This window comes from Cherax quadricarinatus, chromosome 100 (assembly GCF_038502225.1).
Source record: "Cherax quadricarinatus isolate ZL_2023a chromosome 100, ASM3850222v1, whole genome shotgun sequence".
Classification (NCBI taxonomy): Eukaryota; Metazoa; Arthropoda; class Malacostraca; order Decapoda; family Parastacidae; genus Cherax; species Cherax quadricarinatus.
This window is the reverse complement of record NC_091391.1, coordinates 400,212-426,460: the sequence shown is the minus strand read 5'-3', so window position 1 is coordinate 426,460 and position 26,249 is coordinate 400,212. Positions and strand designations below refer to the sequence as shown.

Genomic DNA, 26,249 nt, shown 5'->3' with positions numbered 1-26,249 from the left:
CTGTGCTCTGAAGGAGGGGTGAAGGTGGGAAGTACAGTGCCTGCACTCTGAAGGAGAGGTGTAGGTGGGAAGTACAGTGCCTGTGCTCTGAAGGAGGGGTGAAGGTGGGAAGTACAGTGCCTGCACTCTGGATGGGTGAAGGTGGGAAGTACAGTGCCTGCACTCTGAAGGAGGGGTGAAGGTGGGAAGTACAGTGCCTGCACTCTGAAGGAGGGGTGAAGGTGGGAAGTACAATGCCTGTGCTCTGAAGGAGGGGTGAAGGTGGGAAGTACAGTGACTGTGCTCTGAAGGAGGGGGTGAAGGTGGGAAGTGCAGTGCCTGCACTCTGAAGGAGGGGTAAAGGTGGGAAGTACAGTGCCTGTGCTCTGAAGGAGGGGTGAAGGTGGGAAGTACAGTACCTGCACTCTGAAGGAGGGGTGAAGGTGGGAAGTACAGTGCCTGTGCTCTGAAGGAGGGGTGAAGGTTTTAAAGTACAGTGCCTGTGCTCTGAAGGAGGGGTGGAGGTGGGAAGTACAGTACCTGCACTCTGAAGGAGGGGTGAAGGTGGGAAGTACAGTGCCTGCACTCTGAAGGAGGGGTGAAGGTGGGAAGTACAGTGCCTGCACTCTGAAGGAGGGGTGAAGGTGGGAAGTACAGTGCCTGTGCTCTGAAGGAGGGGTGAAGGTGGGAAGTACAGTGCCTGCACTCTGAAGGAGAGGTGTAGGTGGGAAGTACAGTGCCTGCACTCTGAAGGAGGGGTGAAGGTGGGAAGTACAGTGCCTGCACTCTGAAGGAGAGGTGTAGGTGGGAAGTACAGTGCCTGCACTCTGAAGGAGGGGTGAAGGTAGGAAGTACAGTGCCTGCACTCTGACGGAGGGGTGAAGGTTTTGAAGTACAGTGCCTGCACTCTGAAGGAGGGGTGAAGGTGGGAAGTATAGTGCCTGCACTCTGAAGGAGGGGTGAAGGTAGGAAGTACAGTGCCTGCACTCTGAAGGAGGGGTGAAGGTGGGAAGTATAGTGCCTGCACTCTGAAGGAGGGGTGAAGGTAGGAAGTACAGTGCCTGCACTCTGAAGGAGAGGTGTAGGTGGGAAGTACAGTGCCTGCACTCTGAAGGAGGGGTGAAGGTAGGAAGTACAGTGCCTGCACTCTGAAGGATGGGTGAAGGTTTTGAAGTACAGTGCCTGCACTCTGAAGGAGGGGTGAAGGTAGGAAGTACAGTGCCTGCACTCTGAAGGAGGGGTGAAGGTAGGAAGTACAGTGCCTGCACTCTGGAGGAGGGGCTGATATGTTGCAATTTTTGAGCTGTAGAGTCAGCCTGCCTCTGGCAAGACAGTGATGGAGTGATGATGAAAGCATTCCTTCTTTTTTGGGTCATCTTGCCTCAGCCGGAAATGGCCGATGTTATCAAAAAAAAATATTAGGAATATAAAACATTTTAGTTACTTGTTAAAAAGTTAATAGAAGAAATGGTAACAAGATATGGTAAAACAGAGTATTACATTCACAGGGGAGCGCTAAACCCATAGGGGTTATACAGCGCCTGGGGAATATAAAACATTCAGGCTTAATTTGAGGAAGTTTGAATGGGTTCAAACATCATGAAACGTGTCCACTACTGAGGCCAGTATAAATGTGAAGAAGATTCTTGTTAAAGATTTACACGAGCCATCCTAATAAACAAAAGAAAAAACATCTATTGGCTACAACTTCTGTTAACTGATTGACAAGCAAAATCACATTAAGGTTTAAGAACCGCAACTATTACTTATACAGTACACACAAAAATTAAACAAACATTAATAAACAAACTAATAAATGTATAACTTTCAAACGAGCTTGTAGATGGGTAGAACACTGAAATCACCATACGCACTAAGAGGAGGGCAGCTTTGAATTTAACGTTCCAATAGTCTGGCAACTTACCAGTATCAACCGAACCGTTTGACATCTCAAGGCATCTGTAGGTGTTATCACTGTCCAATCATCTTAAGAATACTCTCAACTCTTGTAAAGCAAGTTAAAGCAGTATTCAAGATACAGATACCGAAGGATTCCACAGTCAGTAAAACAAGAGATTAATCTGTACGGTTCTTCCTTTTATTTGTAATTATTCCTTAACATTCATAGTACAATGTGGTCTATATTACAACAAAATATAAAACAAAGGAACTTAAGGAACAGTACCTCAACCTAACCGAGAAGAATGATCGATCTTGACAGTAATTTCTAACTAAAGGAAAAAAATTAATCGGACTGATAGTGATATTCAATAACAGGGTAATGCCCTTTGGGGGTATCACGAATGAGCTTCGTGTGCCCATCCTAGGTTGCTAGAGCAGCGCGGCACGGCATAGCCACGGCGGCAGTATGGATCCGGGCGGAGCCGACGCGGACACTACAAGTTACGATTACACGCTGACACCACAGTACCGCGCCCCGCACCAACGATCAAGGGTTCGGCGGCGATGCTCCCGGCGTATGTCGCGCGCTTAGTATGGCCGGCGGTCCGGTGGGCCGTAACTGCGGCGATAAGGAAGGGGAGGGTGTTAGTTCTCACCTGTGCCCTCCCTATGTCAACCATCAAATTATCATGACAGTAAACAGCCTTAAAGCTAAAAAGAAATGCGTATGGATGCTGGAGATTATGTCAAATGAAGAGCAGAATTTACTAAATACTATGTGATGTGCCTTACAATTAAATTGTTCTTAAAATTAACATACTCACCCACGCATTGGTGGAGGTGGAGGAGGGTAACTGTAAGAATAATACCAATAAGACAAAATATATTCTTGTACTTGTATTGTCTGTCTCTTACAATATATGCACTTCACCTACATACAAGGAAAACATCAGGACAAACAGGACTAACAAAATTAGTATCGACTACATTCATCTAATCAAAGCAAGTGAATTAAGAGGTTCACCAATTTTGGGGTTCAACTTGACATATCCACCATGAAGCAGTGTACAGTAAGGTGTCTAACCAACATTTACTAAGTAACAAATATCAAAACACACACTGGCTAATGAATGACTTGTAAACAAGAGATTATGAAGTGCACAAGATGTTGGCAACAGTTCCTTCACTATTTCTAGGAAAATTCTCTTTAATGTTATAATCTATTTGAAAGTAGGGAAGGGGAGGAAACTGACTATTTGATATTCAGCTTTACGTCAAGGAACAGAAGCTTACTGTATCACCCCTCAACAAATTAAGTTCTAGTCATCATTTTAAGGGGAGATGAATGCTTAGCTCTAAGTGAATGAATTAATATTATAATAGTCGTAAAGCTACTGCACTCGCTATAAATAGCAACTCCCTCACAGTAGAAATTTGACTCAATCTGCGCACAATCACTCATCTTCAAGGCTACAACAAATTTTGCTTACTTTGTTAGGTTTAAAGACCATCTTAGTACAGTATAAAGTATCAGCAAATTTCTTTTGCTTGTTATGCACAATGAATCTGAGTGTTAGAGATTTAGTGCAATCTCGGATCCTCGAACTTAATTCCTTCCACAAGGCTGTTTGAATGTCGATCTGTTCGAGTACCGAACGAATTTTTCCCAACGAATTTTCTTTTTAGTTGGCTGTTATCACTAATCTTCTTAGGCCCCCATGGTTACTTATTTATACAAATATAAAAACAAAAATGCGAAGAAACACAAAATAGTCTACAGCAAAGTTCCGGCAGGTTGTGTATGTTCAGTCAGGTGCCGAGCAAACGGTCGACTACCAAGTAATTCTTTTTACAGAACAAAGCGTTTGAATACCGAACTGCTCAAGCAGGGAGCTGTTCGAGTACCGAGGTTCCACTGTACATTATCAAAGATAAAGTTATCAATGAGCCTAAATGTTAAGACTTTTTTTTCTTTTTTAAGATTTAGAGAATTAGGATTATAGGAAGATTTAAACAGTTACCATTTTATGTGGCAAGTATATCAGCTTGTTTCACAAAGCAGGAGAAAAATGTAGATGATAATATTAAAATTGCCTAGTCACTAAAAGGTACAGACTTAGTGCATTTACAAAAACCACTGACAAATAAGATAATGCAGTTTTAAATCCTATGATAACTGAGAAAAAAAAAAAAAAGTCCATACAATAGTATTGTATGAGTGACAGACCTGTAAATTGTAGCAATTTGCAAATACTGTTTAAGAGAAAAAATACTGCAACAATAAAATTAATAAAAACAAAATATTTTTTTTTTACATGCTGGCTGTCTCCCACCAAGGCAGGGTGACCCAAAAAAGAAACACTTTCATCATTATTCACATTATCACTGCCTTGCCAGCAACACAGATTAGACAGATTAGATGTCATTTCAAACCCCTCCTTTAGAGTGCAGGCACTGTACTTTCCACGTCCAGGACTCAAGTCCGACTAACCGGTAAAAATCAAATATACATACAACTAAAAACATTAGATTTAAAACACTAACCGTGGTGGAGGTGATCGTCGACCATATCGCAGGTAATCAGGATGAGGTGGCAGCGGGGGAAGGCGTCGTTCATACAAGTCATCTAGAATGGGTGGTGGAGGTGGGGGATGTTCACCGCGGCGCTCATATAGGCCTTCATCATAATAACGGTCATATCGATCAAATCGATCGAAATCATCCTGAGGAGAATTAAATTTTATCATAGGTGTAAGTATGATAATATAGTGTATGATAATATAGTAAGTATGATAATATAGCATTCTTAAAATTACCGAAAATACTAGGTAAATGGACACGAGCAACTAAAGAGACAATACGGATACATCTCACTTCTGGTAAGCAAAACATGGTGTTCTTATACATTTGCTAACAATAGAATGTACTTACAATATCCATAACTGTTATCTATAGTGCTACTGTCATGCTAGCACATCATGCCCCTTGCAATATAAGTGCAGTGGTACCCCGAGTTTCGAACTTTCTTCGTTCCAGAAGGCTGTTTCAAGTGCCGTTACTGAATGAATTAGTTCCCATAAGGAATAATGTAAATTAGATTAGTCCGTTTCAGACCCCCAAAAATACACTTACAAAAGCACTGACAATAATACACTTACACAATTGTTAGAGTTGGGAGCAGTATGAAACTCAGGGTACCACTGTACTTTTTTTCAAGTACAGTGGAACCTCAAAAATCGAACTGCTCCCAACACAACCAATAATGTAAGTGTATTTTTGTAAGTTCTTTTATAAGTGTATTTTTAAGGGTCTGAAATGGACTAATCTAATTTACATTATCCCTGATGGGAATAAATTCATTCGGTAAAGGCACTCGAACAGACTTCTGGACCGAAGAAAGTTCGATTTTTGAGGTTCCACTGTATATTATGAAGTGTCAGTCACCCAAATCTTCCCATATTGGTATGTCGCCCATTAGATCTTTAACATTAAAAATAAAGGAAGGGTATTTTTATCATCAGATTCGGTATTGGAAATCTTGCACAGCAATTGCAGGATGAAACATTTTAAAAGGGCTAAATCCTGAAACACTTGTGTACACTCTAGTAATCCAGTCCACTGTTTTTCAAGCCTTTATCATACGGTGTAAATACATACTGATGTAGGAATATGAAACTGACCCTGAAACGCAACATACGCTCCCTAGCATAGCTGGGTGGTGGTGGCGGCGGATAGGGATCGTATCTACTTCCAAAGCTCCGGCCTCCACGCTCACGATCAGGAAAACGAAAGCCCCCAATCCGACCATCCCTAGGGCACTCCTTGGACCAGTGTCCACCAGATCCACAACGGTAACACATGTCTGGATTTCCCATTCCAGCTTGCTGCCTGACTCGGGAAGTAGACTCTTGGACTCTCAAGCGCAAACCATGCAGCTCATAGCCATCCAGTTCACGAATTGCTCTCTGTGCCTGAGCCTCATCGTCCATGTGCTGAAAAATTAAAACAGTCGATATTTAAAAGGGAAAACATCAGTGTAAAGAATTATTTTATATTCCTAATTTTTCAACCAATAGTAATGACGATGTAATACAGCCTCTCCTCGCTTAACGACCAAGTTCCGTTCCTAAGACCACATCGGTAAATAAATTCATCACTAAGTGAGGAGCATACTATAATGGTGAAAATAAATGGTATAAAATACCGACACAATGGAAACAAACACATATGCAGTTTAATGTGATCCTTTATTGACAACGTTTCGCCCACACAGTGGGCTTTTTCAAGTCACAAACAGATACTCACGTACCTTCCACCCCAGGTAGATCTGTTTGTGACTTGAAAAAGCCCACTGTGTGGGCGAAACGTTGTCAATAAAGGATCACATTAAACTGCATATGTGTTCATGTTTCCATACTATAATGGTAGTGGGTTTGTGTCAACCATCTTTGATATTGTTGTAATGTCACCTTTGCACCATTTATAAAATTTCTGGTATACTTTTGAATAGAGGAAATCAGCTCTAATATACATTATTAGGTATGCATAGTGGTCAGAGTCGGTCATAAGTCCGAGTCGTTGGTAAACCAGTGCGTCGCTAAGTGAGGAGAGGCTGTATAGTAATTTTTTTTTTTTTTTCAACAAGTCAGCCATCTCCCACCGAGGCAGGGTGACCCAAAAAAGAAAGAAAATACCCAAAAAGAAAATGCTTTCATCATCATTCAACACTTTCACCTCACTCACACATAATCACTGTTTTTGCAGAGGTGCTCAGAACACAACAGTTTAAAAGCATATACGTATAAAGATACACAACATATCCCTCCAAACTGCTAATATAGTAATACAGTGGACCCTCGGTTAACGATATTTTTTCACTCCAGAAGTATGTTCAGGTGCCAGTACTGACCGAATTTGTTCCCATAAGGAATATTGTGAAGTAGATTAGTCCATTTTAGACCCACAAACATACACGTACAAACACACATAAATACACTTACATAATTGGTCGCATTCGGAGGTGATCGTTATGCGGGGGTCCACTGTATACGCAAAGAAAAAGCGACAAAATAATTTTGTATTACAATATACTTACAATAAAAGCATAGTTGGTCAAAATGTCAGCCTCTACTACACTGCCATACACCTCAAAGAGGCTCTTCAGCTCCTCAAGTTTGGAATCTTTATGAAGATTGCCAACAAATATTTTTGTCTTCTGATTACCGCCCTTCCTAGCACCAGTGGATGCCTCAACCACCATTGGCTGTAACAAGCCTTTCATTAAAACCTAAGTAATATTTGCTCTTCTTAAAATCACTGCAACAAAAACAAAATCTTAATAAATACATAATCCAAAGGACTAAAATTAATAGCAAAATCTTACTAGACTGTTAAAGAAAAGTAATGTGCAAGTCTAGCAAGGAAATTTTTATGTTTTGGAATTTTCTATAGCGTTTATAAACTCTTTTGTGTGTGCAACTTTATTTTTGACCCTTAAACTGTCCAAACATAGATCTACGTTCACGTGCGTAGCGCTCCGAACGTACCTCTACATTTTTTTTACATTTGAAAGCATGTAAAATAAAACGTAATTACGTTCGGAGCAATACGCATGTGAACGTAGATCTATGTTTGGACAGTTTAAGGGTTAAGTCTGTGTTTGTTGGGAAATCAAGCTCATGGACCCTGCAGGGGCCAAAACCCCAGGTCTTGGACCCTTCTCTAAAATCATTAATGGAATGTATTCCCAACCCTAATGGAAAGGCATTCCCTAACTATACTGGAATTTTATATTTGAATATAGCAAATACAGTGTATATTTCCTCAAGTGAATTGTATTCAGTGTTGTCCTGCCTAAGACTATCTCTGCTTCAAGTCTCCACACTCTTGTTACCATTTATAACCTGGCAATGTCTACAGTACTCCACTAATGTTTTTACAAATGTTTATTAAAAATTTACAAGCTTGTAGTTTTTTAGACATAAAAGTGAAGGAGTATAAGAGATGATTTATGGCCAAATGCTAAAACCTAAAGAGTAATATTATTTAATATTCACTGGATTGTAAGGATTTATTCACCAATACTAAAATAAAGCTTCACCCTTTCTCAATCCTGCCTCGTGCACCTTCAATCCTGCCTTGTGCACCTTCAATCCCGCCACGCGCACCCTCCATCCTGCCTCGTGTACCTTCCATCCTGCCTCGTGTACCCTCCATCCTGCCTCGTGCACCTTCAATCCTGCCTCGTGTACCCTCCATCCTGCCTCGTGTACCCTCCATCCTGCCTCGTGCACCTTCAATCCTGCCTCGTGCACCTTCAATCCTGCCTCATGCACCTTCAATCCTGCCTTGTGCACCTTCAATCCTGCCTTGTGCACCTTCAATCCTGCCTCGTGCACCCTCCAGCCCGCCTCGCGCACCCTTCATCCTGCCTCGTATACCCTCCATCCAGACTCGTATACCCTCCATCCTGCCTCGTGCACCCTCAATCCTGCCTTGCGCACCCTCAATCCTGCCTCATGCACTCTCAATCCTTCCACGTGTACCCTCAATCCTGCCTTGCGCACCCTCAATCCTGCCTCGTGCACCCTCAATCCTGCCTTATGTACCCTCAATCCTGCCTTCCGTACCCTCAATTCTGCCTTCCGTACCCTCAATCCTGCCTTCCGTACCCTCAATCCTGCCTTCCGTACCCTCAATCCTGCCTTCCGTACCCTCAATCCTGCCTTCCGTACCCTCAATCCTGCCTTCCGTACCCTCAATCCTGCCTTCCGTACCCTCAATCCTACCTTCCGTACCCTCAATCCTGCCTTATGTACCCTCAATCTTGCCTTCTGTACCCTCAATCCTGCCTTATGTACCCTCAATCTTGCCTTACGTACCCTCAATCCTGCCTTATGTACCCTCAATCTTGCCTTACGTACCCTCAATCCTGCCTTCCGTACCCTCAATCCTGCCTTATGTACCCTCAATCTTGCCTTACGTACCCTCAATCCTGCCTTCCATACCCTCAATCCTGCCTTATGTACCCTCAATCTTGCCTTACGTACCCTCAATCTTGCCTTACGTACCCTCAATCTTGCCTTACGTACCCTCAATCTTGCCTTACGTACCCTCAATCCTGCCTTGTGTACAGGTGGGAAATTTCACTAAAACAATATTAAAACAAATCTCACATTTGGTTATCCCTCAAGCAACTACAAGTTTACACTTTTGAATCTCTAAACATGAAGTTACTAGCAAAATATATATATAAAAAAAGAATCATTTTGTAAACTGTTATTAAAGGAATTAAGGCACAACTCTGATTCTCAAACCTTTCACTATCAAAATGGTTACAAATAATAATTTATGATATCCACTAGAAGATTTACCTTTCCGTGCAGGGAATGTCCATTGAGTGCTTCTATGGCTGCCTGACCCTCCTCATCCTTCTCCATGTGAACAAATCCATAGTTTTTTACCACATCAGCTTCAACCACCGTTCCATGAGCTTCAAAGAGTTCCCTGATGTCGGAGCCAGTTGCACGATCACTCAAGTTACCAACAAATATTTTAAAAGTATTTCCCCTTACAGGCATCTTGATCACAATCTACCAGGAAAAAATTAGCTTTAATTCTAACGTGTCAAATGTAAATATGCAACTTGCAGTTTTAAATATTGCAAGAGTCCTGATTTAAATACACATACCAATAGTTGCAACAGTAAATTCTGTGTTAACTTAAAATCACCAAGATTTTCTGAAATCTATTTACATAACAATTAACAGTACTGTATTCAAATTAACTGCAAATGATTTAGACCATTTGCATCATTCTTGATTTAAAAGATGTGAAAAATGGGATGGACAAATATTTAGGTACAAGTAGAGCACTCATATTAAAGTCAAGGCGTTTATTGTATTATTATAATAAAAAAAGAAGCGCTAAACCTACAAGGGTCCTACAGAGCTGCCGGGCAGGGCATTTGTTGTAGATATTAACAAGCCTCATGCTCCTGGAAGAACAGCCAACCCATACCTGAAAATTGCTGTCTATCAATCTAGCAAAAACTGGAGGTACATTAACATCTAGTTCTGTAGTGTCTAGCAGAGAAGACAGTGATTAGGTCTGCAGTATCTACCTGAGGAGGCAGCAAGGAATGCCAAGCCTACATCACCCAAATCAAGAAAGACTACCAGGTATTCAAGTTGCAGGCAAAACCTTCCAGGATACCACCCATCAAACATACCGCAAGCTCTATTGTCAACCAGAATCTGAAGCAAAACTGGATGAAGGATATACAGTGGACCCCCGGTTTACGATCAGCTCCCAATGCGACCAATTATGTAAGTGTATTTATGTAAGTGCGTTTGTATGTGTATGTTTGGGGGTCTGAAATGGACTAATCTAATTCACAATATTCCTTATGGGAACAAATTCGGTCAGTACTGGCACCTGAAAATACTTCTGGAATGAAATAATATCGTAAACCGGGGGTCCACTGTATAGTACAGCTCTTTGACTCCAAATTTCAAACTAATCAATTCTTAAGCATTCTTTCCAGCAGCTAAAGACAGCTTATCCTGGAGATCAGTCAAAAAATGAAAGTAACACTAGTCGTGAGCAGGGTAAGGAGTGGCCGGCAGCACTGCCATTAACTGTGAGCGATGACACTACTAGGCCAAATGCAAAGATTGATATTACAAAAAAAAAAAGTCACAAACTTATATATTCCCTTTCTGTAACACACTATTTAAAAGATGAGTTAATATACTAGCAATGCATGCACAGTATAATGCATTTTAATTTTTATTTTTAGCTGTGTGCTCACATCTAAGGTTAATGATCTATCTTTGTAATGATGCTCTATCTTATACAGTGGAACCTGGGTTTTTGTATGCCCTACTTTGTATGTAAAACTAGAGTGGAACCTCAAATATCAAACTGCTCCCAACACAACCAATTACTTAAGTGTATTTTTGTAAGTGCTTTTATAAGTGTATTTTTGAGGGTCTGAAATGGACTAATCCAATTTACATTATTCCTGATGGGAATAAATTCATTCGGTAAAGGCACTCGAACAGCCTTCTGGACCGAAGAAAGTTCGATATTTGAGGTTCCACTGTATAGTTCTCTATAAAATGCATTTTTTGATAATATTTTTGGGTGTCTGGAATTGATTAATTGGATTTACATTATTTCTCATGGGAAATATTAACAAAAAATACATTTTATAGAGAATATCTATAGTTTTACACACAAACTAGAGTATATGAAAACCCAGGTTCCACTGTATATCTAATCAGGTATAAATTTCTCCAAGTCAGGGGTAGCTATTACATTAACCCTTAAACGGTCCAAACAGATCGACGTTCAAATCCGTAGTGCTCCAAACGTAGATCTACGTTTTTTTTACACATTTTCAAATGAAAAAGAAAAAAGATGATCTACATTTTTTTACATACTTTTAAATGTTGAAAAAACGTATATATACGTTTGGACCATTTAAGGGTTAAAAGTAATGTCTACTGAACTGGAAACTTTAATGAGCTACGACAAGTCAAGAAGAGGCGAGATTTCACAGACTTCCACATAAAACTAAACCAAATACTTGCGTACCAATAATATTAGTCCACAATAATCCTGGATATTACAGACGTCTATAAGAGGTAAGTATCCAAAGTGTTACCTTGGTTCCAGGCAGCTGTGGTCCACAGACAGCTATTATCCCTCAGTCTGCCAGGGTCTCCAGGTCTCCCTTGGTCCACAGACCACTGTGGAATAATTGGTAAATTGTACATACCTAAAATAAAAGCACTTCATAAGCAGTATCATCTACACAACGATACTTTTTCATTCCAGAAGTATGTTCAGGTGCCAGTACTGACCGAATTTGTTCCCATAAGGAATATTGTGAATTAGATTAGCCCATTTCAGACCCCCAAAAATACACCTACAAAAGCACTTACAAAAATACACTTACATAATTGGTCGAGTTGGGAGCTGATCGTTAGTTGGGGTCCACTGTACTTCACACTTAACGACCAAATTCTGTTCCTACGAGTAGGTCAGTAAGAATTGGTTGTTAAGCAAGGCACTGCCCCTTAATGATATTTCAAGCATGTCATACTGGTAGTGGGTTTGTGTCGACCATCTTTCAATATTCTTTAAACGTCACCTTTCCACCATTTATAACATTCTTAGTTTTACTAATATTAAAAATAAAACTAGGCATTAAAAAACAACAAAAAAAATACGCATACAGTACACTGGTCGGAGAGCTGCTCGTATTATTTATTATTATTATTATTATAATCAAGGGGAAGCGCTAAACCCATAGGATTATACAGCGCCTGGGGGGGGGATGTGGAAGGCATTCAGGCTTAATTCGGGGAACTGGAGCACAGATCCAATTCCCTAAATCAAGAGCCCCTCGCCAACATCAAGGAACTATCCCTGAGGGGAGAGCTGCTCGTAAGTCCGAGTGGTTGTTAAACAGGTTAAGCAAGGAATGCGTGTGTTTGTATATTTAAAAAAATATTTTAATTTTAATTGTTTCACTGTCCCGACCCTAAAATGGTAGACAATCTTTTTCCGAAGAAAATGACGCCAAAAGTACAATATTTGACGGCAACCTTACAGAATTACACAGGCACAAAGTTAGCGTCTCGGTGCGACTCGTGCATCACCAATTTCACTCACTTCGAGCCCTAGTTTAAGCCATCTCCTTCAGCCAATAAAACCGTAAAAGTCTTCAAAAATAAAACTTCGAGGTCGTGTGGATAAACGGTTCAAAGAACCGACATTATTATAATCGCGGGAAAGTGCTAAACCCGTAGGATTATACAGCGCCTGTGGGGGGGGATGGAAGGTATTCAGGGTTAATTCAGGGAACTGAAGCACTGATCAAATTCCCTAGATCAAGAGCCTCTCACCAGCGTCAAGGAACCTCTCGAGGGACCTTGGATCAAGAGCCCCTCCCCAGCATCAAGGAACCTCCCTTAAGGTACCTTGGATCAAGAGCCTCTCACCAGCATCAAGGAACCTCTTGAGGGACCTTGGATCAAGAGCCTCTCACCAGCGTCAAGGAACCTCTCTTGAGGGACCTTGGATCAAGAGCCTCTCACCAGCGTCAAGGAACCTCTCGAGGGACCTTGGATCAAGAGCCTCTCACCAGTGTCAAGGAACCTCTCTTGAGGGACCTTGGATCAAGAGCCTCTCACCAGCGTCAAGGAACCTCTCAAGGGACCTTGGATCAAGAGCCTCTCACCAGCATCAAGGAACCTCTCTTGAGGGTCCTTGGATCAAGAGCCTCTCACCAGCGTCAAGGAACCTCTCTTGAGGGACCTTGGATCAAGAGCCTCTCACCAGCGACAAGGAACCTCTCTTGAGGGACCTTGGATCAAGAGCCTCTCACCAGCGTCAAGGAACCTCTCTTAAGGACGGTTAAATTACACCGAAGTCGAAGGATAATAAATTACGACTCTTACACCACACCTGGATATCTCGACTTTGAAAACATTACCGCTCAAGGGAGGTTCCTTGATGCTAGCAAGGTGCTCTTGATCCAGGGAACTGGATCTGTGCTCCGCACCCGCGAATACCTTCCGTCCTCCCCCCACAGGCGCTGTATAATCCTACGGATTTAGCGTGATCATAACGGGGAAACATTTAACCAACCGGCGGCTTCCTCAGTCCAATATTGAGACCAACAGTCGATCAGAAAAAGTTTGAGGTAATCAGTCCCTCAACCTGGAGTCAATTATCATATGTACTCCTAATTGTACTCAACCACAATTAGTTGAGTACATATTCTGTACTTTTATCAAGATTGATGAGACTGATGACACAAAAGGGACTGATTACCTCGAACTTCTTCAGTCATTCTTCACCATAACTGAAGAAATGTGATGGGCGAAACGTTCCTGTAATAAAATATTGTATTAGTGACGTACGTATTTTATTATAATAATAATGAAGCGCTAAACCCACAAGGGTCAGTGACATACGTATTTTACATAATAATTCTGAAATATTAACATAGAGGACACATGTTTAACACACAAAGTTTATTATGTAAATTTAACACTAAATTTAACCAAAATAAACCAAAAATAATGTAAATATGTGAATAAAATGGTTTAATATGTGGTTGGTACTCTACTCATCACTCATCACGTACATAGAGGCTGAGTACGTACGTGATGCCGCGAGTACAAGCAGAGTAGTGTAGAGTACAAGTAGAGTAGTGTAGAGTACAAGAAGAGTAGTGTAGAGAGCTATAATAAGAGTAATATTGTAGACTAACACAAGACAACACTGAACCACAAGATGGCGGCGTCACCTCCAACATTCACTCAAATGAGAACTTGATTTTATTAATTATTTATCCTTGTGGAGCCTATTATATGTATATATAAATAATATACATTTATATGTATATGCATAAATTAATATGTAACACCATAGTCGCTTCTATTTAAATATAATAATTAAATAATTTTTTTTTCGTTCATCTTTGTCAAAAATATTCTGGCATCGCCCTTATGTAATTACGTATATAATGTTGAGGTACAGCTCCTGGACCCATTATGTACCTTTGTAATGTTGAGGTACAGATCCTGGACCCATTATGTACCTTTGTAATGTTGAGGTACAGCTCCTGGACCCATTATGTACCTTTGTAATGTTGAGGTACAGCACCTGGACCCATTATGTACCTTTGTAATGTTGAGGTACAGCTCCTGGACCCATTATGTACCTTTGTAATGTTGAGGTACAGTTCCTGGACCCATTATGTACCTCTGTAATGTTGAGGTACAGTTCCTGGGCCCATTATGTACCTTTGTAATGTTGAGGTACAGCTCCTGGACCCATTATGTACCTCTGTAATGTTGAGGTACAGCTCCTGGACCCATTATGTACCTTTGTAATGTTGAGGTACAGTCCCTGGACCCATTGTGTACCTTTGTAATGTTGAGGTACAGCTCCTGGACCCATTATGTACCTCTGTAATGTTGAGGTACAGTCCCTGGACCCATTATGTACCTCTGTAATGTTGAGGTACAGTCCCTGGACCCATTATGTACCTCCGTAATGTTGAGCAACAGTCCCTGGACCCATTATGTACCTCTGTAATGTTGAGGTACAGTCCCTGGACCCATTATGTACCTCTGTAATGTTGAGGTACAGTTCCTGGACCCATTATGTACCTCTGTAACTTTGTCAAGGAGATTTGGGTGAAATAATTCATATTAGAATTATATTCAGTAATTTGGTACTTGACTTTAACTTTAGGTATACTGACGAATATATCTTATTTTTTGGGTGCTTTTTGACTCGGCTTGACGCAACGTGACGCAACACGACGCAACGCGACGCGATGCGACGCAACGTGACGCAACACGACGCAACGCGACGCGATGCGACGTTACATATGTAAGTTTATTTAGGTACACGTACACATAAGCACAATTATTATACATAGTGACATATGTAAATTGTACACTCTGTGGCCTGGTGTACACAGAGAATTTCCTGAATGAACCCGTTAGAGAGAGGTGATTGGTTAATGGAGTTTAAAGTCTATCTACTACACGAGGGTCATTAAGACTGGTTGGTTGGTTAATGGGGTTTAAAGTCTATCTACTACACCAGGGCCATTAAGATTGGTTGGTTGGTTAATGGGGATTAAAGTCTACTACACGAGGGTCATTAAGACTTGTTTGTTGGTTAATGGAGTTTAAAGTCTACCTTAGAGTTAAGCATGGACATAAATATGCTGGGAGGAATGTACTTTTCAAGCATATATCCTGTTTATGACAGATATACTGCTCTCGGTGTATATATTAAGAGTGGTTATGAAGGGTACTGGTGTGGCAGGTCATGATTGGTCAGGTAACATTGTTGGTCAGCTATGTTGACCTCGTGTGACACCAGGGAAGTGTGGGTAGTGTAACATCACCTGTCTGACGGTACATATACCATCACCTCCACACTAGTACCTAGTTGACCTCGTGTGACACCAGGGAAGTGTGGGTAGTGTAATATCACCTGTCTGACGGTACATATACCATCACCTCCACACTAGTACCTAGTTGACCTCGTGTGACACCAGGGAAGTGTGGGTAGTGTAATATCACCTGTCTGACGGTACATATACCATCACCTCCACACTAGTACCTAGTTGACCTCGTGTGACACCAGGGAAGTGTGGGTAGTGTAATATCACCTGTCTGACGGTACATATACCATCACCTCCACACTAGTACCTAGTTGACCTCGTGTGACACCAGGGAAGTGTGGGTAGTGTAACGCCACCTGTCTGATGGTACATATACCATCACCTCCACACTAGTACCTAGTTGACCTCGTGTGACACCAGGGAAGTGTGGGTAGTGTAACGTCACCTGTCTGACGGTACATATACCATCACCTCCACACTAGTACCTAGAAGTTGACCTCCTAAGTATATGGACGTTGTAAAAGTGTTAAATCATCAGTGTTACAGTAGGTCTGGAGTCTACATATCTCTCCACTTGTCTCATAATCTGTAAAAATTGGATAGTATATTGATAAGTTATCTTAAAACTGTGGATTTTAGGGCTTAATGACGCTTTAAGAATTTCCTAATCTTTTTTTTTATGTCTAGAACTAGTTTCTCTGTTAACTTCTCCACTAATATATTGAAGTTTAGCTACGGGTTACTAAGTCATTCAAAAAAGCTAAATGATTATAAATATGACATCTAAATTAGGAACTTCCAATGTAACTTGCCAAAAATTATTTTTAAGACCAGCCAACACAATTTAATTTTACTAACTCCTCAGCTTTATTTACGTGGCCTTTCTTCCTAATATTAAATTGTATAACAACTGACACTGTAGGTAATTCATTTTTTTTTTTTCAGATAATATCCATGGATTACTACTACAATGTCTTGTCTGCTCCTTGCCGGGCTGGCATGTTAACAGCTAAAGCTGTGGAAATTGAGCTTAACCTGAAGCCTGTTGACCTTTTAGCTGGAAAAGAGCAACTAGCAGATGTACTAACACTAAACCCTCAACACACACTACCTACTTTAGTTGATGGTGACTTTGTTCTCTGGGAAAGGTGAGTCTTCACAAGTACGGGCGACTTGAGATCCAATTTGACTGCTTAAACTACCAAAACTTAAACTATTGGACCAGTTTAAAAGACTGGTACTACTTAGTATTTAAGAGCTATAGATAAAACTTAATAGTAAAGTTGATCCTAAGTGGCTAGGTGTCTAAACTTACATTAGCGTAGACACGTCACTTTACTCCATTAATTTACCTCTGCAAATGGCTCCCGTAACCCTCGGGTATACTGCTATAAAGTTTTTTTTTACTTCCAGCTCGCCAATTTGTACTTATCTCGCCACCAAGTATGGAAAGACTGATTCTTTATACCCTCGTGACGCAAAGACTTGTGCTACAGTTAATCGCCTCTTGTATTTTGACCTTGGCACGTTGTACCGTCGCTTTGGGGACTATGCAGTAAGTTCACAATTTCCTTCCTCTACCACCCGTGTCAGTGACTCCTTAATTTGTAATTTGTTCATGATTGTAACCATGTATAGGAGTGTAGATTGTCATGATTGTGACCAGATCTACCTGAAGTTCATTACCTTTTGTGACTAATTCAGCTATCATAACTTTGGATTCCAGTCACTGGACCCATTATGTACCTCTGTAATCTTTTGACTACCACCCTCAGAATGGGCATGAGACTTAGCCCTCTCCCTCCTTCCTTGCCCCCACACTAAAGTATTTCGCCTGTAAGCCCTGTGCACTCAATCCTAAAATGGATTTTGTGCAGACTTTCCCCAAGTTCAAAGTTCCTGAGCTGTTTAAAGTCTCTACTTTCTCCTCACAGGCGTTCTTTATAAACTTAGTCACATTTTTAATGTTACATTTTGGTTTCAGTTTCCGCCCTTGTGCATGGGTACAGAGGTAGAGCCCCACAAACTGGACCTCCTTCAAGAAGCTCTTCGTTGGCTGAACCAGTTTCTGGCTGGTCATGAGTGGGCTGTCGGTAACAATATCACCGTTGCAGACATTGTCCTCGTAGCTACAGTGTCTACCATTGAAGCAGCCGGGGTTGATCTTTCTATGCATGATAATGTAGTATCATGGCTTGAGAGGTGCAAGTCGACACTGCCAGGCTACACTGAGGTCAACCAACCTGGTGTCGAAGAATTTGCAAAAACGGCTGAAGACAAACTGAAGAAGCTTTAAATTTAATGTGCCATGTTTCCTAAACTTCTACTAGTTTAATTACTAAACACGAGAGTAAAACCACAACTTAAATAGCATAGTGAAACCCTTCTATTGCAGTTTGCTTGCGCACTGAAAACTTGTAACGTGCCAAGTAAACTGAGTACTAAACTTGAATAAATTACTAGCAAAGTTTGCCTCTTTATTCCCCTCTTAATGTGTTGCTTCCATGACTCCTTATTTAAACTGTTAAAATTGCCAACCACATTCTTGTATTTAGGCTGCATCAGTCTAACAGATCAGAAGAAATTCACAATTGCACCTTGCAAAAGCCTACTACTTGGGGGACAAATTTGTTAAGTTGGTTTTCCTATTGCATTTATCTTCAAATCCCCCACGACCGTTCTCACCCTTACAACAGAGTTCATCTGGGGTTTTCGAATAAATTCCTTACTGATATTTAACCCAAATACTCTAATCTTAATTCTCCTTTGCGGTTTTTTCCCTCATTAAGTTACCCTTCCTGGAGGGAGTAGGGGAACTAACAAAGCTTTGTTAGTATGTTGAGCTATAGTGTTGACTAACTTTGATAGTGTTTGTCAGATGTCACCACCTGTGAGCCACCTGGCATAAGTAGTGGAAGTGAAGGTTTTTGGTAAACTTGTAGGCTTAAGTTTTAAGTTCCTTTAACTTTTAGATTGGTCTTCTCAAGGTCCTGGACCTCTTAAAGTTGTCTGACAGCTCTGCTTCAGCTCTCTAGCCTCTTGAAGGTTTTGTAATTCCATGTCTCTTGCACTGCATAACAGTGACAGCCTGGTTGATAAGACCCTGATCCACCACGAGGCCTGGTCTCAGAGCCGCGGGGGGCGTTGACCCCCGAAGCCCTCTCCAGGTTGCATGTGATATACGACGGGATGGGGCTATGCAATACATGATCTTATATCACAGGGACAGATCCAGAATTTGCCATATGGTTCTTGTCCCTCTCACCCCTCTAGCACTAGTTAAGTTCCAATATGGAAAGAGTAAGAGAGGACTGCCATGTGTCAGTTAATTACTGATGACAGGTGGGTTAGTCTTCACTCCTGTGGTCGTACTGTGAACTGTAGACATGTAGATTAATAAAAACCCGTATGTACACCTGCTAACCTTTTTTTTTTTTTGGGACCTAGGCCTTCGGTGTGTCCATATGCTCTTGTGCTACCATCCACAGAGTGGATCTGGGGTACGCAATAAACTAGCCACTAAGGTGGCAAAATCTACTATCTAAATCTACTGTCTAGGCTTGCTGTCTTCAGGATAGCAGACTAAAACACTATCCTGCAGGGAGGTGCTGGAATATCTCCTCAGGGAGGGGCTTCAGGGTGCCTCCATGGGAAGGCCAGAGGAAAGGGGGACTAATTTTTGAAATGGACTTTCATTTGGGGGGCTGCGACCCCTTGGCACCGCCACTGCCCATATCCTCTACGTCTGTCACGGAACTTTCTTTAGAACTCTGCTATCAAAACTGAGACAAAGTCCCTGGGCCCATTTTGTACCTCTGTAATGTTGAGGTACAGTCTCTGGACCCATTATGACTCTGTAATGTTGAGGTACAGTCCCTGGACCCATTATGTACCTCTGTAATGTTGAGGTACAGTCTCTGGACCCATTATGACTCTGTAATGTTGAGGTACAGTCCCTGGATCCATTGTATGCCTCTAATGTTGAGGTACAGTCCCTGAACCCATTATATGCCTGTAATGTTGAGGTACAGTCCCTGAACCCATTATATGGCTGTAATGTTGAGGTACAGTCCCTGGACCCACTGTGTACCTCTTATAATCTTTTGACTACTTCCAACACCATGGGTATGGAGTGCATAATGAAGATATTAAACTTGAGATCAATAGGTTGTTCCATCAGAGCACATACAGTTTACTTCTAGTGCTCTACATACCCCTGGGGAAATAAGTCACTTTTGTGTTAGTCTGGGTAATTTACACGTGTTACTAGGTGTGATGATTATATTTGTGTTCCTGTACCTAAACAAGCTTTTTTTGATTATCATTGTGTCATGATTATCATGATTATCATTGTTATGATTATCATTGTCATGATTATCATTGTCATGATTATCATTGTCATGATTATCATTGTCATGATTATCATTGTCATGATTATCATTGTCATGATTATCATTGTGTCATGATTATCATTGTGTCATGATTATCATTGTGTCATGATTATCATGATTTTCATGATTATCATTGTGTCATGATAATGATAATCATGACACAATGATAATCATGAAAATCATGATAATCATGACACAATGATAATCATGACATAATGATAATCATGACATAATGATAATCATGACACAATGATAATCATGATAATCATGACACAATGATAATCATGATAATCATGACACAATGATAATCATGACACAATGATAATCATGATAATCATGACTGATAATCATGACATAATGATAATCATGACACAATGATAATCATGACACAATGATAATCATGATAATCATGACACAATGATAATCATGACACAATGATAATCATGATAATCATGACTGATAATCATGACATAATGATAATCATGGCACAATGATAATCATAATGATAATCATGACACAATGATAATCATAATGATAATCATGACACAATTATAATCATAATGATAATCATGACATAATGATAATCATGACATAATGATAATCATGACATAATGATAATCATGACATAATGATAATCATGACACAATGATAATCATAATGATAATCATGACAATGATAATCATGACATAATGATAATCATGACAATGATAATCATAATGATAATCATGACACAATGATAATCATAATGATAATCATGACATAATGATAATCATGACAATGATAATCATGACACAATGATAATCATGACACAATGATAATCATGACACAATGATAATCATGACATAATGATAATCATGGCATAATGATAATCATGACACAATGATAATCATGACACAATGATAATCATGACATAATGATAATCATGACACAATGATAATCATAATGATAATCATGACATAATGATAATCATAATGATAATCATGACACAATGATAATCATGACACAATGATAATCATGACATAATGATAATCATGACACAATGATAATCATGACAATGATAATCATAATGATAATCATGACACAATGATAATCATGACATAATGATAATCATAATGATAATCATGACATAATGATAATCATAATGATAATCATGACAATGATAATCATGACATAATGATAATCATAATGATAATCATGACATAATGATAATCATATTGATAATCATGACAATGATAATCATAATGATAATCATGACATAATGATAATCATGACACAATGATAATCATAATGATAATCATGACACAATGATAATCATAATGATAATCATGACTGTAGTGATACTGGTCCTGTGGGGAGCAGCAGCAGGATAATACTGCACCACCTCTAGGGGCCCTTAACAACAACAACCTGTGCACGCCAAGGGGAATCACTCGGTTCTATAATACCCTCCTTCAGCAGCCTCTGAGTTTCTTTCTCAATGAACATCCGATCCTCATAAGAATAGCGGCGTGACTTAGCTGATATAGGATGGCAATCCGCGGTAAGATTTGCAAACAGCTTTGGTGGGTCTACCCTTAAAGTGCTAAGTCCACAGACAACAAGAGGAGGCAGTTCACCTCCATATGTTAAGGTGACACTACCATGCAGCTTCTGAAAGTCCTGACCAAGGATAACATCAGAGCACAGTTGTGGCAGAATAGCTAAATGTACATCTTGATAATCCTTTCCATTAACTCTGAGATTTACCTTACAAAACCCTAAGGTCTGAATAGAGAGAGATGTTGATGCCATGGAAACGGTACCTGATGAGTGATGTAGAGTCAAGGACAACCGTTTAACTAAGTCAAGGTTGATGAAACTCTCTGAGCTGCCACTATCAATAAGACCATCTACTTCTGTTCCTTTGATGAGTACTTTCACAACTGCCTTTGACAGTGAATTTGGAGTAGCCGCAGAAGTCACTGTTGCTAGAGTCGCATGATCACTGGAATGTGTGGAGGCACTAGCTCTTGTTGATGCATTAGCACGACATACTTTAGCAAAGTGACCTTTCTTGTGGCATTTATGGCACATTGCTTCACGAGCAGGACACTTTGGACGTGGATGTCTTGAAAAACCACAAAAGAAACACACCGTACCTGCTGCTGCTGTCACTGAGGCAGGTTCCCCAGTAACTTCATTGCAAGAGTCTTGGTCAGGAATTGCAGCACTTACCACTCGAGAAGGCTGAGTGGTACTGTATACTTCAGAATTCTTCTGGGCTGAATCTAGAGCTCTTGCCTGGTCAAAGGCAGCGGCTAAGTCGAGAGTTTTATTCTCCAATAAACGCTGCCTTATTATTGGTGATTGCAGGCCACTGATAAAAGCATCCCTGATGGACTCTTCACAATACTGAGCAGCTGTCACTGCTTGGAAGTGACAGTCCTTACCTAAAATTTTCAGTGCTTGAAAGTATTCCTCTAAGGACTCATCAATCTGCTGGCGGCGAGTTGCAAGGCGATAGCGTGCAAAGATTTCATTTGTAGGTTTAATATACTGAGACTTGAGGGTTTTGATAGCATCTTCGTAGGTATTACACTCAGAAATAGCCTCATATATCTTAGGTGACACAAAATTGATGAGCAGACTTAGTTTATCTAGATCTTCTTTAGGAAGGGCTCCCAAGAAGTTTTCGAAAGTCTTAAACCAGTGCTTCCATTCCTGAGCAGCCGTTGATAAGCTGGGGTCACAGTCTAGCCTCTCAGGTTTCAGTAAACGCTCCATGTTGTGATGTAGTCTAGCTCAGGATCACCACCAGGTAGCCCAGGATTCTATGTTCAATAAATTGTTGTGATAGAAACACAGGCCTTATCTCTAGGCTTTATTGAACATAGAATCTTCATAGTACTTCTGCAACAACAAAATATAATGACTAGTACATCTAATAATGGCTTCTACAGGGATGGTGATGTCTTGCATATGTCAAGAGAAAAGTTATAACTACAGGCCACATATTTAAACTCACCATGTAATCTGCATCGCTGATAAATGGATAAAGTAGGAGAGAATCACACACCATGTGTTGGTGCCCATGACACACACCAAACTGTTGTTGTTGTTAAGGGCCCCTAGAGGTGGTGCAGTATTATCCTGCTGCTGCTCCCCACAGGACCAGTATCACTACAATGACACAATGATAATCATAATGATAACCATGACACAATGATAATCATAATGATAATCATGACACAATGATAATCATAATGATAATCATGACAATGATAATCATGACAAAATTATAATCATGACACAATGATAATCATAATGATAATCATGACACAATGATAATCATAATGATAATCATGACATAATGATAATCATGACAAAATTATAATCATGACACAATGATAATCATAATGATAATCATGACTATCTCTGTCATGATTATCATGTTCATAATCTTTATAATTATCTGCTGGTGTATAATTTAAACAGGGTTGCTGCGAGGCCAAGTGTCAGTTGTCAGACCGCTGAGAGGCCAAGTGTCAGTTGTCAGACCGCTGAGAAGCCAAGTGTCAGTTGTCAGACCGCTGCGAGGCCAAGTGTCAGTTGTCAGACCGCTGCGAGAAGTGTCAGTTGTCAAGTGTCAGTTGTCAGACCGCTGAGAGGCCAAGTGTCAGTTGTCAGACCGCTGCGAGGCCAAGTGTCAGTTGTCAGACCGCTGCGAGGCCAAGTGTCAGTTGTCAGCCGCTGCGAGGCCAAGTGTCAGTTGTCAGACCGCTGAGAGGCCAAGTGTCAGTTGTCAGACCGCTGAGAGGCCAAGTGTCAGTTGTCAGACCGCTGAGAGGCCAAGTGTCAGTTGTCAGACCGCTGAGAGGCCAAGTGTCAGTTGTCAGACCGCTGCGAGGCCAAGTGTCAGTTGTCAGACCGCTGAGAGGCCAAGTGTCAGTTGTCAGACCGCTGAGAGGCCAAGTGTCAGTTGTCAGACCGCTGAGAGGCCAAGTGTCAGTTGTCAGACCGCTGCGAGGCCAAGTGTCAGTTGTCAGACCGCTGCGAGGCCAAGTGTCAGTTGTCAGACCGCTGAGAGGCCAAGTGTCAGTTGTCAGACCGCTGAGAGGCCAAGTGTCAGTTGTCAGACCGCTGAGAGGCCAAGTGTCAGTTGTCAGACCGCTGAGAGGCCAAGTGTCAGTTGTCAGACCGCTGCGAGGCCAAGTGTCAGTTGTCAGACCGCTGCGAGGCCAAGTGTCAGTTGTCAGACCTCTGTGAGGCCAAGTGTCAGTTGTCAGACCGCTGCGAGGCCTAGTGTCAGTTGTCAGACCTCTGTGAGGCCAAGTGTCAGTTGTCAGACCGCTGCGAGGCCAAGTGTCAGTTGTCAGACCTCTGTGAGGCCAAGTGTCAGTTGTCAGACCTCTGTGAGGCCAAGTGTCAGTTGTCAGACTGCTGCGAGGCCAAGTGTCAGTTGTCAGACCACTGTGAGGCCAAGTGTCAGTTGTCAGACCTCTGTGAGGCCAAGTGTCAGTTGTCAGACCTCTGTGAGGCCACGTGTCAGTTGTCAGACTGCTGCGAGGCCAAGTGTCAGTTGTCAGACCTCTGTGAGGCCAAGTGTCAGTTGTCAGACCGCTGCGAGGCCAAGTGTCAGTTGTCAGACCTCTGTGAGGCCAAGTGTCAGTTGTCAGACCTCTGTGAGGCCAAGTGTCAGTTGTCAGACTGCTGCGAGGCCAAGTGTCAGTTGTCAGACCTCTGTGAGGCCAAGTGTCAGTTGTCAGACCTCTGTGAGGCCAAGTGTCAGTTGTCAGACTGCTGCGAGGCCAAGTGTCAGTTGTCAGACTGCTGCGAGGCCAAGTGTCAGTTGTCAGACCTCTGTGAGGCCAAGTGTCAGTTGTCAGACCTCTGTGAGGCCAAGTGTCAGTTGTCAGACCTCTGCGAGGCCAAGTGTCAGTTGTCAGACCTCTGTGAGGCCAAGTGTCAGTTGTCAGACCTCTGTGAGGCCAAGTGTCAGTTGTCAGACTGCTGCGAGGCCAAGTGTCAGTTGTCAGACCTCTATGAGGCCAAGTGTCAGTTGTCAGACCTCTGCGAGGCCAAGTGTCAGTTGTCAGACCGCTGCGAGGCCAAGTGTCAGTTGTCAGACTGCTGCGAGGCCAAGTGTCAGTTGTCAGACCTCTGTGAGGCCAAGTGTCAGTTGTCAGACCTCTGCGAGGCTAAGTGTCAGTTGTCAGACCTCTGTGAGGCCAAGTGTCAGTTGTCAGACCTCTGCGAGGCCAAGTATCAGTTGTCAGACCTCTGCGAGGCCAAGTGTCAGTTGTCAGACCTCTGCGAGGCCAAGTGTCAGTTGTCAGACCTCTGCGAGGCCAAGTGTCAGTTGTCAGACCTCTGCGAGGCCAAGTATCAGTTGTCAGACCTCTGCGAGGCCAAGTGTCAGTTGTCAGACCTCTGCGAGGCCAAGTATCAGTTGTCAGCCCTCTGCGAGGCCAAGTGTCAGTTGTCAGACCTCTGCGAGGCCAAGTGTCAGTTGTCAGACCTCTGTGAGGCCAAGTGTCAGTTGTCAGACCTCTGCGAGGCCAAGTGTCAGTTGTCAGACCGCTGAGAGGCCAAGTGTCAGTTGTCAGACCTCTGCGAGGCCAAGTGTCAGTTGTCAGACCTCTGCGAGGCCAAGTGTCAGTTGTCAGACCTCTGCGAGGCCAAGTGTCAGTTGTCAGACCTCTGTGAGGCCAAGTGTCAGTTGTCAGACCTCTGTGAGGCCAAGTGTCAGTTGTCAGACCTCTGTGAGGCCAAGTGTCAGTTGTCAGACCTCTGCGAGGCCAAGTGTCAGTTGTCAGACCTCTGTGAGGCCAAGTGTCAGTTGTCAGACTGCTGCGAGGCCAAGTGTCAGTTGTCAGACCTCTGTGAGGCCAAGTGTCAGTTGTCAGACCTCTGCGAGGCCAAGTATCAGTTGTCAGACCTCTGCGAGGCCAAGTGTCAGTTGTCAGACCTCTGTGAGGCCAAATGTCAGTTGTCAGACCTCTGCGAGGCCAAGTATCAGTTGTCAGACCTCTGCGAGGCTAAGTGTCAGTTGT

At 41.9% G+C, this 26,249-nt stretch overlaps 2 protein-coding genes across 11 annotated transcripts; one reads left to right on the top strand and one right to left on the bottom strand.

Moving 5' to 3' along the window:
* Window positions 1-2,055: 2,055 nt before the first annotated feature.
* lark (RNA-binding protein lark) lies at window positions 2,056-14,221 on the bottom strand. 6 transcript variants are annotated; one of them, XM_053799786.2, is made up of 9 exons: window positions 14,171-14,213; window positions 11,846-11,919; window positions 11,552-11,636; window positions 9,255-9,473; window positions 6,977-7,144; window positions 5,562-5,873; window positions 4,426-4,604; window positions 2,706-2,735; window positions 2,056-2,500 (listed from the first exon to the last, which is right to left on the bottom strand). In XM_053799786.2, the coding sequence occupies exons 4-9, from the start codon at window positions 9,459-9,461 to the stop codon at window positions 2,470-2,472; spliced, it is 927 nt and encodes a 308-aa protein (XP_053655761.1). In that variant the 5' UTR covers window positions 9,462-9,473; window positions 11,552-11,636; window positions 11,846-11,919; window positions 14,171-14,213; the 3' UTR covers window positions 2,056-2,469. The 6 variants fall into 6 exon arrangements, with proteins under 6 accessions (XP_053655761.1, XP_053655760.1, XP_053655759.1 ...); XM_053799785.2 differs by lacking the exon at window positions 14,171-14,213 and adding an exon at window positions 14,064-14,079; XM_053799784.2 differs by lacking the exon at window positions 11,846-11,919 and having other exon boundaries at window positions 14,171-14,221.
* Window positions 14,222-15,898: 1,677 nt separating this feature from the next.
* On the top strand, window positions 15,899-18,294 carry LOC128704657 (glutathione S-transferase 1-like). Of its 5 annotated transcripts, none has more exons than XM_053799780.2 (4): window positions 15,899-16,103; window positions 16,772-16,974; window positions 17,240-17,381; window positions 17,811-18,294. In XM_053799780.2, the coding sequence occupies exons 2-4, from the start codon at window positions 16,781-16,783 to the stop codon at window positions 18,120-18,122; spliced, it is 648 nt and encodes a 215-aa protein (XP_053655755.1). In that variant the 5' UTR covers window positions 15,899-16,103; window positions 16,772-16,780; the 3' UTR covers window positions 18,123-18,294. The 5 variants fall into 5 exon arrangements, with proteins under 5 accessions (XP_053655755.1, XP_053655753.2, XP_053655750.2 ...); XM_053799778.2 differs by having other exon boundaries at window positions 15,899-16,192; XM_053799775.2 differs by lacking the exon at window positions 15,899-16,103 and adding an exon at window positions 16,113-16,371.
* The last annotated feature ends 7,955 nt before the right edge of the window (window positions 18,295-26,249 follow it).